The sequence below is a fragment of the Plecotus auritus genome (assembly GCF_963455305.1).
Source record: "Plecotus auritus genome assembly, chromosome: 6".
NCBI lineage: Eukaryota > Metazoa > Chordata > Mammalia > Chiroptera > Vespertilionidae > Plecotus > Plecotus auritus.
The window spans coordinates 82,616,575-82,629,532 of record NC_137773.1 but is presented as its reverse complement, the minus strand read 5'-3'; the positions used below and the strand labels follow the sequence as shown (position 1 = coordinate 82,629,532).

The 12,958-nt window shown below is 50.2% G+C and overlaps 1 protein-coding gene across 1 annotated transcript; it reads right to left on the bottom strand.

Annotated features, from left to right (window-relative positions):
* Positions 1-6,822: 6,822 nt before the first annotated feature.
* On the bottom strand, positions 6,823-7,899 carry LOC308251249 (POU domain, class 5, transcription factor 1-like; the record flags this gene model as incomplete). The annotated part of the gene is made up of 1 exon (XM_080674392.1): positions 6,823-7,899. One exon carries the CDS (start codon positions 7,897-7,899, stop codon positions 6,823-6,825), a length of 1,077 nt encoding a protein of 358 aa, XP_080530518.1.
* Between the last annotated feature and the right edge of the window lie 5,059 nt (positions 7,900-12,958).

The following is a 12,958-nucleotide window of genomic DNA, read 5'->3' as shown; positions in this document are numbered from 1 at the left end:
CCAAGCTGGGACTTGTATGTGGCTCTTCCACAGGTCAGTCCGAGGCTTGACCCTATAGCCGCTCCCTACAATATGGTAATTCTGTGGTTACCTTTTTGAAGAACCACCACACTGTTTTTCACAGCGTTTGTCCCATTTTACCTCTGCGCCTGCCGCTCAGCCCCCAGCCGAGTCCAACAGAGGGTGGACTCCAGCACTGGCACGTGTACATAGCGTCCTCTAAAGATCAGGGGCATGTTGCCTGGAGAGCTCACTGGGAATTGCCTGGCAATGAGGACTCTGGGCACAGAGAGGCCTGGTGGCAGCAGGGGCAAAAGAAACAATCTGGTATTAGTTACCTAAGGCTCCTGTGTTTGTCTGCTCTGGCTGCCATAACGAAACACCACTGACAGGGCAACTTAAACAATTTATGGTTCCCAGAGCTGGAGGCTAGAGTTAAAGGACAAGGGTTGGTGGGGCTGGCTGCTCCTGAGGCCTCTCTCCTGGGTGTGTAGACATCCGTCTTCTCCTCATGTCCTCACCTGCTTGTCCTGCTGTGTGTTTTGTGTCATGATCTTCTCTTCTTATAAGGATACCAATCTCCTTGAATTAGAGCCCACCCTAGTGACCTCATCTTAATCTAATCACCTCTTTAAAGACAAGACACTGTCTAAATACCGGACATTTCTAGGTTCTAGGGGTTAGGACTCCAACATATGGATTTTTGAAAAATATATTTTTATTGATTTCAGAGAGGAAGGGAGAAGGAGAGAGAAATAGAAACATCAATAATGAGAGAATCATTGATCAACTGTCTCCTGCACACACCCTACCGGGGATCAAGCCCACAACCTAGGCCTGTGCCCTGACCAGGAATTGAACCGTGACCTTCTGGTTCATAGGTCAATGCTCAACCACTGAGTCACGCTGGCTGGGCCATATGGATTTTTGAGGAGACAAAAGTCAGCCTGTAGCAGTTGCTGAAACAAATGACCACAAACTGGGTGGTTAAAATAACCTAATTTATTCTTTTTCAGTTCGGGGACCACATGTCTGAGATCAATGTGTTGCAGGGCCCCCCTCTCACTGGAGGCTCCGGGAGGGGTCCTTCCTGCCTCTTTCCGCTTCAGGCGTCTCCAGGCGTTCTTGAGCTTGTGGCCACATTACCCCAGTCTCTGCCTCTGTCTGCACAGGGCTTTTCCTCTTCTCTAAGTGTCTAATCTCCCCACCTCCCTCTTATAAGGACACTTGTGGCAGTTGGGGCCCACCCAGACAATCCAGGGTCATCTTTCATCTCAAGATCCTTAACTTAATCACATCTGTAATTCCTTTTTTCCCCCCCAAATAAGAAAACATTCACAGGTCCAGAGATTGGAAAGTGAATATATATTCGGGCCCTTATTTAGCCTACCACACCACACAGTGAAATATTACTCAGCCATGAAAAGGAGTGAAGCACTGACACTCGCTACAACATGGATGGACCTTGAACACATGACGTTCAGTGAGAGAAGCCAGACTCAAAAGGACACACAGTGTTGTAAGTCCATTTATGTGAAATGTTCAAACCAGGCAAACCCACAGAAACAGGAAGTGGATGAGTGGTTGTCAGGGTCTGAGGAGGGTGACAGCTGATGGGGATGGGGTTTTATTTTGGATGATGATAATGTCCTAAATAAGATTACAATGATAGTTGTAACTTTGTGAACATACTGGAAGCCAGTGAATCACACACGTTAAATGGGTGAATTGTATGGTATGTAAATTATAACAACACTAGAGTCCCGGTGCACGAAATTCATGCACGGGGGGTGTCCCTCAGCCCAGCCTGCACCCTCTCCAATCTGGGACCCCTCGAGGGATGTCCAACTGCCAGTTTAGCCCACCGGGATCGGGCCTAAACGGGCAGTTGGACATCCCTCTCACAATCCAGGACTGCTGGCTCCCAACTGCTTGCCTGCCTGCCTTCCTGATTGCCCCTAACCACTTCTGCCTGCCAGCCTGATCACCCCTTAACCACTCCTCTGCCAGCCGGATTGATGCCTAACTGCTCCCCTGCCAGCCTGTTTGCCCCTAACTGTCCTCCCCTGCAGGCCTGGTCACCCCTAACTGCCCTCCCCTGCAGGCTTGATCGTCCCCAACTGCCTTTCCCTGCAGGCCTGGTCACCCCCAACTTCCCTCCTCTGCCGGCTTTGTCACCCCTAACTGCCCTCCCTTGAAGACCTGGTCCCTCCCAATTGCCCTCCCCTGCTGGCCATCTTGTGGTGGCCATTTTGTGTCCACATGGGGGCAGGATCTTTGACCACATGGGGGCAGCCATCTTGTGTGTTGGAGTGATGGTCAATCTGCATATTACTCTTTTATTAGATAGGATAGAGGCCAGGTGCATGGGTGGGGGCCAGCTGGTTTGCCCTGAAGGGTGTCCCGGATCAGGGTGGGGGTTCCCTTGGGGCGTGAGGCGGCCTAGGCGAGGAGCCTGTGGTGGTTTGCAGGCCGGCCACGCCCCCTGGCGACCCAAGCAGAGGCCCTGGTATCTGGGGTTTATTTATCTTCTACAATTGAAACTTTGTAGCCTGGAGCGGAGCCAAGCCTTCTGCTTGCTCCCTGGTGGCAGCCATTTCTGTTGGGGTTTATGTATCTTCTATAATTGAAACTTTGTAGCCTTAAGCGGAGGCCTGGGCCCGCCAGGGTGTGCGAAAAGCTTGGCTTCCTCCATCGCTGCAGGCAACCCTAGCCTCCTGCTCTTTCCAGCTCTGTGGCTGCCACCATTTCTGTTTGGGTTTATGTATCTTCTATCATTGAAACTTTGTAGCCTTGAGTGGAGGCCTAGGCCGGCAAGGGCAGGCGGAAAGCTTGGCTTCCTCCATTGCCGGAGAAACCCAAGACTCCCTCCTGCTCTCTGTGGCGGTAGCCATCTTGGTTGGGTTTATTTGCATATTCGCTCCTGATTGGCTAGTGGGCGTGGCTTGTGGGCGTCGTGGAGTGATTGTTAATTTGCATATTACTCTTTTATTAGATAGGACTAGAGGTCCCTCGGGGTGGCCTGCAGAGATCAGGTCCCAGCTTGGGCCCCCATCCTCGCAGCCCCGCAGCCCTGCCTGGAACCCTGCCTTGGCCTGCCACCGCCCCCTCACCTGCTCTACCATCCAGCCTGCGGGGCAATTGGTTGGGGCCGGGCCCCCTGCCTGGCTCCCTCAGCACCTGGGAGCCGGGAGGTGGCCCCTTCCCTGGCCACTACCGCTGGTCGCCGTCTGTGGGGCAATTGGTTGGGCGATCAGGCCCCTGCTTGCACCCACCTTGGCCTGGTGCCACCCGCTTACCTGCTCCACCATCCTGCCGCAGTCCCACTCTTGTCAGGACCCTGGGGCAGCAGCACCTCCACTGCCGCCCACTGCCAGCACTGTGTCACTGACGTCCACCATGTTCTGCACTGCCCACTTTGTGGTCAGCGCATGTCATAGCCAGCAGTCGAACTCCCTGTCTCCCGGTGGAACTTCTGGTTGAACGACTGCCCAAGGGGACAATTTGCATATCAGGCTTTTATTATATAGGATAAGCCTACTTAACAAATTTCAATAAACTTAGTTTTAAGTGTTTGATAGAAAAAAAGAGCAGCCAACATATGTTTTTAAGAAATGTATCTCTTGCCCTAGCCCGTTTGGCTCAGTGGATAGAGCGTCAGCCTGCGGACTGAAAGGTCCCAGGTTCGATTCCGGTCAAGGGCATGTACCTTGGTTGCAGGCACATCCCCAGTGGGAGGTGTGCAGGAGGCAGCTGATCGATGTTTCCCTCTCATCGATGTTTCTAACTCTCTATCCCTCTCCCTTCCTCTCTGTAAAAAATCAATAAAATATATATATCTCTTTACCAGTTTTCAACAATATGTGTGAATGTGTGCGTGTGTGTCCCAGAAACTGAGGAAAACTGGTAAAGAGATATATATTTTTTATTGATTTGGCAATTGGTTGGGGCCGGGCCCCCTGCCTGGCTCCCAGGTGCTGAGGGAGCCAGGCAGGGGGCCCGGCCCCAACCAATTGCCAAATCAATAAAAAATATATATCTCTTTACCAGTTTTCCTCAGTTTCTGGGACACACACGCACACATTCACACATATTGTTGAAAACTTCCCTGTTTTTGATAAGACTCCAACTTTGGTGCCTGTCAAAGGTTCTTGTGGAACAGGAAAATCAACATTATGCTTCCAAGTTTCACTTGTACCTCTCCATACAAGTTCTCTATGTAGAAAACATTCTATAAATCCAATTAATAAACAGGGTTGTCACTCACCTTCATTTTTAAAATTTTTTGTTAAACTCACCCAAGGATATTTTTTCCATTGATTTTTAGAGAGAGAGAGAGGGGAGAGAAAGAGAATGAGAAACATTGGTGTGAGAGAGACACATTGATTGGTTGCCTCCCACACGTGCCCTGACCAGGGTGGGAGATCTAACCTGCAACCCAGATTCGTGCCTTTGAGGGGGAATCGAACCTGTGACCCTTTGGTGTACAGGCTGATGCATAACCACTGAGAAATGCTGGCCAGGGGCCAGTCACCTTTAAATTTCATGGTCATGACTAACCAGTGTGGTTCAGTTGGTTGAGCATTATCCCACGCACCCAGAGGTTGCTGGTTTGATTCCTGGTCAGAGGATATATCTAGGTTGCGGGTTCAATCCCTGTTTGGGGCATGTACGGGAGGCAACCAATTGATGTTTCTCTCTCTCTCCCCCTCTCTCTCCCTTCCTTTCTCTATAAAATCAATATAAATATATTTTAAAATTAATTAATTTCATGGGCATTACACGAAGTTATTATGTACCTAATCTGTCTATTTTGTATACAATATATATGTAATAATTTATAGTGAATTTGAGTTCCTTACATATCTACTATGTATCTGATATTTTGTATATAATATATAGCTAATAATTTAGTCCTTTGTTTTATTTGGCAAACCCTAATCTATGAGGCTGCTGCTAATGACATTGGATTTGGGGTTACGTGATGAGGAACTCGATCATTCACTGTGATATTGTTATGGGTTGAATGTGTTTCCCAAAAAGTTATGCTGAAGTCCTAGCCCCCAAGAACCCATAAATGTGACCTGATTTGGATGTTGTTGTTTTTTGTTGATGTAATTAGTTAAGATGAGGTTAAATCCTGAAGTGCAGTGGCCCTAATGCAATGACTGGAGTTTTCATAAGACGTGGGAAATTTGGACACTGACACATAGGGGAGAAGATGGCTGTGCAAAGACGGAATCAGAGACTGGAGTGATGTGGCCACAAGCAAGGGGCACCAAGAGACTTTGGAGCCCCCAGAGGCTGGGAAAGGCAGGAAAGACCCTCCCCTGGAGCTTGGGGAGGGAGCAAGACTCTGCCACACTTTGAGTTTGGACTTTTGGCCCCAGAACTGGGAGCCAATACATTTGTTTGTGGTATTTTGTTACAGCATCCCTAGGGCAGTCACACAGAGGTAGTCTGTGTTCTGTGCAGAAACTTGGGCCAGGAACACATGTTCACCCATGTCAGGACAGTCTCAAGTTGTGAGCCCCAGAGGAATTACCTCAGGCATGCCAAATGCAAATGGTTGATGACAGAGGCGTATGGCTGGTTCTCTGGAAGGAATGTTTTCAGTGAAAAGGAAACCAAGCTCTGTTTGCCGAAATCAAATTGGGAATGCCAGGATTTGGTGGAAGGAGAAAGATGGGGTGGGCTGACAGTAGTATAGGAGAAGTAGGTCCCTGAGGGGCTACGCAGCCCCTGGGCTGTCCTCTTCTCCTGCTGTGGGTCAAGCCAGAGGGAAGTCTTGACAAACAGGTAGAGTTTCAGGAGGGAGATTGTCTTTCATTTGTTCATATCCCAGGTGTACGGATGCTGGGTGCAGGAAACCCCAGGAAGCAAGCTGACCCCATCGCAGCCACATCCAGGAGTGATGGCCAGAATGCAATTAGTGTATGGCTGTGGGCCTCACCCAGAGCAATGCTGCCACCAGGGGACACTGCACCATGCTTTTGGACATGTGTGATTGTCACACCGGGTGCTTCTGGATTAAGTGGATGGGGGCCAGGGATGCTGTTCAACACCCCAAAGTGCCCAGGAAGGCCGCCTACAAAGAGTGACCCGGCCCCAGTGTCCCCAGTGGTGAGGTGGACAGACGCTGCTTTGTTAAAGCAGGTCAGTGACATGATAGGGTCAGTGCAGAGAAGAAGGTGCACGGCCCCTTCACAGCCGTCATTGGAGCCATCGGTGAGCCCTGAAGGCCACGCTAGGAGCCTGGGTTCCTGAGACAGCTGGTGGTCGGGCAGCTGTGTGGATAGGGGTCATATTGTGTGGCGAAGTGTGGTTGGTTTGGTGGCACTAGATGACCCCTCAGAGCCCAGAGGGAGGCAGTCCCAGATCAGATAAGGGTTGGCATTCTGAAGATGGTTTTAAATTTAACATTTTTGGTCTTGAAAAAACACATAGAAGTCATACAGATCCCAGATAACCAAAGGAAACTAAGGAACACAACAGAATCCTGCCTAACTCCTCCAAGACAGCCCCACACCCACCGCCCAATGTCAGCACAAAGTCGTCATGACTGGGCCAGGTCTATAGTCCTTTTTTTTTTTTTTTTTTTTTTTTTTTCACTGTGTCCCGGGTTTCTTTATTAAAATCAAAGTGATAGGGGATTAAAATCAAGAGCATCACTGAACTTCACCTTCCCGCCAACCAGCTCCCCAAACTCCTGCCCCCACACTGTTTGTGCTCCCAATTCTATAGTAAGAAGAACTCAATCCCAAAGCCCTGGGACTATCTCGGGTTCTTTCCCTTGCTCCCCGTCCTGGGAAGGCGGGCAGCTCAGTTTGAATGCATGGGAGAGCCCAGAGTGGTGACGGGCACAGCGGGAAAGGCCTCACCCTCAGGGAACTGGACTGTGGAGTACAGCGTAGTGAAATGAGGGCCCGCATAGCCTGGGCCAAAGTGGGGCCCTGGGGCCATAGGAAAGGATACTGGTCCCCCTGAGAAAGGAGGCCTGGGAGCCTCAAAATCCTCACGTTGAGAATAGTCACTGTTTGATCGTTTGCCCTTCTGGCGACGGTTGCAGAACCACACTCGGACCACGTCCTTCGCCAGCCCGAGCTGCTGGGCGATGTGGCTGATCTGCTGCAAGGTGGGCTTCGGGCACTGCAGGAACATGTTCTCCAGGTTGCCCTTCACTCGGTTCTCGATACTCGTCTGCTTTCTCTTTCGGGCCTGCATCAGGGTCTCTGCTTTGCATATCTCCTGCAGGTTCTCATTGTTGTCAGCTTCCTCCACCCACTTCTGCAGCAGTGGCCGCAGCTTACACATGTTCTTCAAACTGAACTGCAGAGCCTCAAAGCGGCAGATGGTCGTCTGGCTGAACACCTTGCCAAAGAGAACGCCCAAGGTAAGCCCCACGTCGGCCTGGGTGTACCCCAGGGTAATCCTCTTCTGCTTCAGGAGCTTGGCGAATTGCTCAAGGTCTTTCTGCAGAGCTCTCATGTTCTCCTCCTCGGGGTTGGGCTCCAGCTTCTCCTTCTCCAGCTTCAGAGCCCCAGGCAGGGCAGCACAGGGTTCGGGGGAGGCCCCCTCAGAGTTGCTCTCCACCCCGCCTCCTGCCTCGCCCTCAAGCTGGGGGGCCTCCAGGCCGCCTTGGGGTGCCAGCCCCACTCCAGCCTGTGGCCCACAGTAGGCCATCCCCCCGCAGAACTCATACGGTGGGGGGCATGGGGAAATCCCCCACACCTCGGTCCTGGGCGCAAGCCCTGGCCCGATGGTAGACCCGCCAGGAGGGCCCTGGAAGCCCAGCCAGGTCCGAGGGTCAACCCAGCCCAGCTCCGGCCCTCCGGGCCCATGGCCTCCACCACCTGTGGGGGGCGAGAAGGCAAAGTCGGAAGCCAGGTGTCCTGCCATGGGAAGGACGGCGCCCCAAGCCGGGGGCCTGGTGGAAGGAGGGCTCTCTGAGGCACTGCTCGCCACCAGGTCTATAGTCTTGTTTCCTTGGTGACCTGAGCATGTTGGGGTTTTGTTTTATTTTATTTTATTTATTTTTTTTTTAAATATATTTTATTGATTTTCACAGAGAGGAAGGGAGAGGGATAGAGAGCCAGAAACATCAATGAGAGAGAAACATCGATCAGCTGCCTCCTGCACACCTACTGGGGATGTGCCCGCAACCAAGGTACATGCCCTTGACCGGAATCGAACCTGGGACCTTTCAGTCCGCAGGCCGACGCTCTATCCACTGAGCAAACCGGTTTCAGCTGGGGTTTTGTTTTAATTAGCAGCTTGGTTCTCCTTGGGTTTCTTGTGAATTGCAGGCATTTTCTGATAATCATGTTAATTTTCATTCCTTTTGGCCAACATTGTCCATCCACTGGGTGCTGGCTGGGCCCCTGGGGGCCTAGCTCCCCCTGGCTGGCAGGCTCCAGGGTGTGGAGGCTTGTTCTCTTTTTTGGCTGAGTGTGTCCAGATTAGAGGATCTGGCCGAGCCTGATTCAAAGCACAGAGGTCCTGAATTGGATGTTGTTCATCCTTGACTCCCACTTTACCCCCTGGGTTATCTCTCTGTCTCTTGATCTCCATGGCTCCCACTTCTCTTCCCAAACAGCAGTTACCTGTCATCAGGGCCTCCCTTACTGTTCCCTCGTAATAATTAAGGTATTTTCCTAAACAAGCTTTATAATGAGTCTCTAAAATGAGTTGTGGTGCCAGCTGGTCAAATTAATTTTTCCCATATTCTTATGATACAACTAGGGGCCCAGTGCACAAATTCGTGCACCTTGAAAGGAACTGTGGGCTGAGAGGCTGCAGTAGGCACGGGGCGGGTCTCAGCCCATCCTCCGCACCCCTCTCCCAGCCTCTCCTGCTGCGGCCCCTGGTCCCGTCTGCTGGCAGCCCCACTCCCACCACCGCCACTCCCACATGCTGAAGGTGCCAGCCCCACTCGCACCCGCTGATGGCACACAGCAATTGGGGCCAGCACCGTTAGTGGGTGTGAGTGGTGGCTGCTGCCCTGATCACCCCTCAGGAGCAGCAGGAAGTGGAAAAGCCCTCAGGGGAGATCAGAGCCGGCAGCCGCCACTTGCACCCGCTGACAGCTCCGAGTGATTGGGACCGGCGCCAGGCACTGGCAGCAGGTGTGAGCGGGGCCAGCGCTGGCAGTGGGTGCGAGTGGGGCTGGCGCCAGCAGCAGGTGCAAGCACCAGGCGGGACTGCAGTGCGTGGGAGCAAAGAATTTTCATTAACCACCGAGGCTTGCCCCAATGACAGCAACCGGTGCCCCGCCTTGGTCTGGTACCCCTGCTCACCTGCTCCACCATCCTGCCGCGGCCAATGACCATCATGTTCCGCACATGCCCCCTGGTGGTCAGTGCATGTCATAGCGACCGGTTGTTCAGTTGCTCTGATGTTCAGTCTATTTGCATATTAGCCTTTTATTATATAGGAGGATAGTGAATGATACACCATCTGTCATCTGTGGGAGGTCAGCATCTGGGGAAAGACCAGTGTGTAGACAAATAATTACATTACAATGATATTAACCCTACTTTCTGAGGCAAAGCTGCAGTGACAAACACCCTACCCATCAGCATTATGACAAAAGAAAATGCATGCTGGCCACAGCATTTTGGCCCAAGCAAGTGGAAGTAAATTCACCACATACTCCCGCCTCCCAGGAGAGAGAACCAAACAGACAGGAACAACTCCAGTGGCCACCATAATTAGGTACAGACTGGTCCTGGGCTCAGAAGGAGGGGTGCATGGAAGAGCTAAAACTTGAGCTTGGCCATGGAGCACAAAATGAAAACTGAGGAAGGCAGGAGAGGGAACTGGTAATTTCACCCTGGTGGACGAAGGGTCTCCTGAATGTTTGTTTCCTACTGTGGGGCTGGGGCCTCTGTTCAGGGTCTTCAGGGTGGCAATCCATGAGTAGGTGAGGCTGTGTCTCCTCTGAGAGTAGGCTAGGGCCTCTCGCAAGCTCACAGGTTGTTGGCGGAATTCCCTTCCTGGCAGTTGCATGACCCATGGCATCCTGCTTCTCTATGGCCTACAGGAGAGCTTCTGTGACCTTAGGAGGACTCCTATCTCTCTTCTGAAGGTTCCCCTGATTAGGCCAGACTCACTTTTGATTAACTAAAGGTCCATTCATTAGGGACTTTAATTCCATCTGCAAAGTCCCTTTGCCTTTGCCATGTAATCCTATATAATAAAAGCCTAACATGTTAAGTGTCTGACTGTTCGTCTGACCATTCGACCAGCTGCTATGATGTGCACTGACCAACAGGGGGCAGACGCTCCGACCGGTAGGTTAGCTTGCTGTTGGGGTCCAGCTGACTGGGGATTGGACAAGATGGGTCAGACACGCCCTAGAACCCTTCCATAGTCCCTCCCCAGCACCAATCATTCACCGGTGGGGTCCATCGGCCTGGCCTGTGCCCTCTCGCAATCTGGGACCCTTTGGGGGATGTTGGAGAGCTGGTTTCGGCCCAATCCCCACAGGCCAGGCTTAGGGACCCCACTGGTGCACGAATCTGTGCACCGGGCCTCTAGTATCATATAATCAGGGGTGCAATCCCCATCACATCACAGGTTCTATCCACACCCAAGGGAAGAAGAGTGAGCCATTGGAGCCCTTAGCACACCTCTATTGTTGGACGTTCAGGTGACTTCTGATTTTTTACACAATATAAATAATGTGCAGAAAACCTGCTGCCCACACATTTTTGGCCATGTTTGTCTGTGTCCTTAGGATAAATCACTGGAAGTGGAAATGGCAAGGCTGGAGAGTCTGAAACATTTTCAAGGCATTTGACAGATAAGTTGCTTTTCAGAAAGTTACCAATTCACATTTCCAAGCTGCCCTGTGTTACAAAGGCCCACCTAACCCTGTGCTAGGGCCAGGTGTGATTATTCCTTTCCTCTTTGTTAATCTGATGGTGGGTGAAAAATGTATAAATCTGTTATTGAACCATGAACTGGATCAAAGATTAAAACCTACTCATCCATGCACACCTAGTGAGCCAGCCTGAACCAGAACTGAATCTATATTTTCTAAAATGATTGAAATGTAACATCAAAATAGCCTCTGAACTGAGACTCACCCAGTGTTTCAGTCCTTTCAAGTACCTAATTAGGTCATAAGGGGACCACACTGGAAACCTTGACCATGCCCCGATCTTGTTAACACTGACTATAATCCAATCAGCAGCGAAAGCCCTATGGGAGCTTTACAGGTGATGATGACAGTGCCCTTTAAACCAGCCAGATTTAACACAAGAAATTCAGAAAGCAAGAGGCAGGTGTGACACCCCAGGAGTCAGGTGAGTGGGCAAAGGCCTCAGGGTTCAGGCCCTGGGATACAGCTCCTTCCCTCCTTCCCACTCACCCACACAATGCAGCCCTGGGGGCCACATTAGGACCTGAAAGTCCCTAAACCCTGAAAAGATGTAAACTGAACCTCCACTCACCAATTTCCATTTTCCACCTGACATAACACTTCCATGCTGGGCCCTTGTTAGCACAGGATTAAAATATGTCAAGAAGTGACAGAAAATATATACATATATTAAATCATTACGTTGTACACCTGACACTAATATACAATAGTCCCCCCTTATCAGTGGTTTGTTACCCAAGGACAACTACGGTCTGAAAATATTAAATAGAAAATTCCAGAAATAAACAATTCTTAAGTTGGTTTTTTTAAAAATATATTTTATTGATTTTTTACAGAGAGGAAGGGAGAGGGATAGAGAGTTAGAAACATCGATGAGAGAGAAACATCGATCAGCTGCCTCCTGCACACCCCCTACTGGGGATGTGCCTGCAACCAAGGTACATGCCCTTGACCGGAATTGAACCTGGGACCTTTCAGTCCGCAGGCTGACGCTCTATCCACTGATCCAAACCGGTTTCGGCACAATTCATAAGTTTTAAATTGTGCGCCATTTAAGTAGCAGGATGAATTTTCTCACTGCCTGTTCCATCCCCACCATCCCCTCCAGGTGAAGCATCACATTGTTCTGCACACACTCCACTCCAGTCACTTAGCAGCCACCTTGGTTGTCAGAGGGACTCAGTTGAATTGTGTTCAAGTCACCCTTATTTTACTTAATAACAGCCACAATGGCTCTCACATAACTTTCATTACAGCCTATCGTTATCATTGTAACATTTCATTATTGTTGTTAGTCTCTTACTATACCTAACTTATAATTTAAACTTCATGTACTGCTGATCTTTGTAAGAAATAAAGTGAGCCCCCAAATTCAGGGGTCCTGGTGGAACACAAAACATACTCAGGACATGCCAGGCAGCAAGGCAAATGTCTTTACTTCTGCAAGTGGGTGCACACTGCTCAGCTTTTTAATCCTTACAAAGGTAACCTGGCCCTTACTCTTGATTGGAGCGCAGGCTCATAGTGTTTCGTGATTGGCTAATTCAAAGGGAGAGGTTGGCCTTTGCCATTTCAAGGTGGCGGCCACCAGGGGAGCTGCAAGTTATGGAGCCAAAATGGTGGCTGCCAATCACGCAGTCCAAAATGGCAGCTGTCTAAAGCAAGCAGGTCAAACTCGTGGCTGGTGGGCCGCATACCTTGAGCCATGCAGCCCACCAGCCGCAAGTTTGACATGCTTGGTCTACTGTTCTTTGACAGAAAAGATTACTTGTTTATTCTCACATCTTGAACATCAGTTTGGATTGCACAGGTCCATTTACTCATGGATTTTTTTCAATAAATACACTTGGCCTTCATGGATTTCACACTGGCGAATTCAGTCAACTGCAGATTGAAACCAGTATTTCCACATTCCCGACTGCAGATTTTTTATTCTTTTCTGGCCAGCTTGCCCAAACTGTGGGGACAAAAAATAATATTTCTCCTCTCACTATGTAAGTTCTTCCAGCTGTTAGAGTAATCAAATTAATAGGGACAGATTGACAGGAGAAAATCAAATTTTAATACATACAT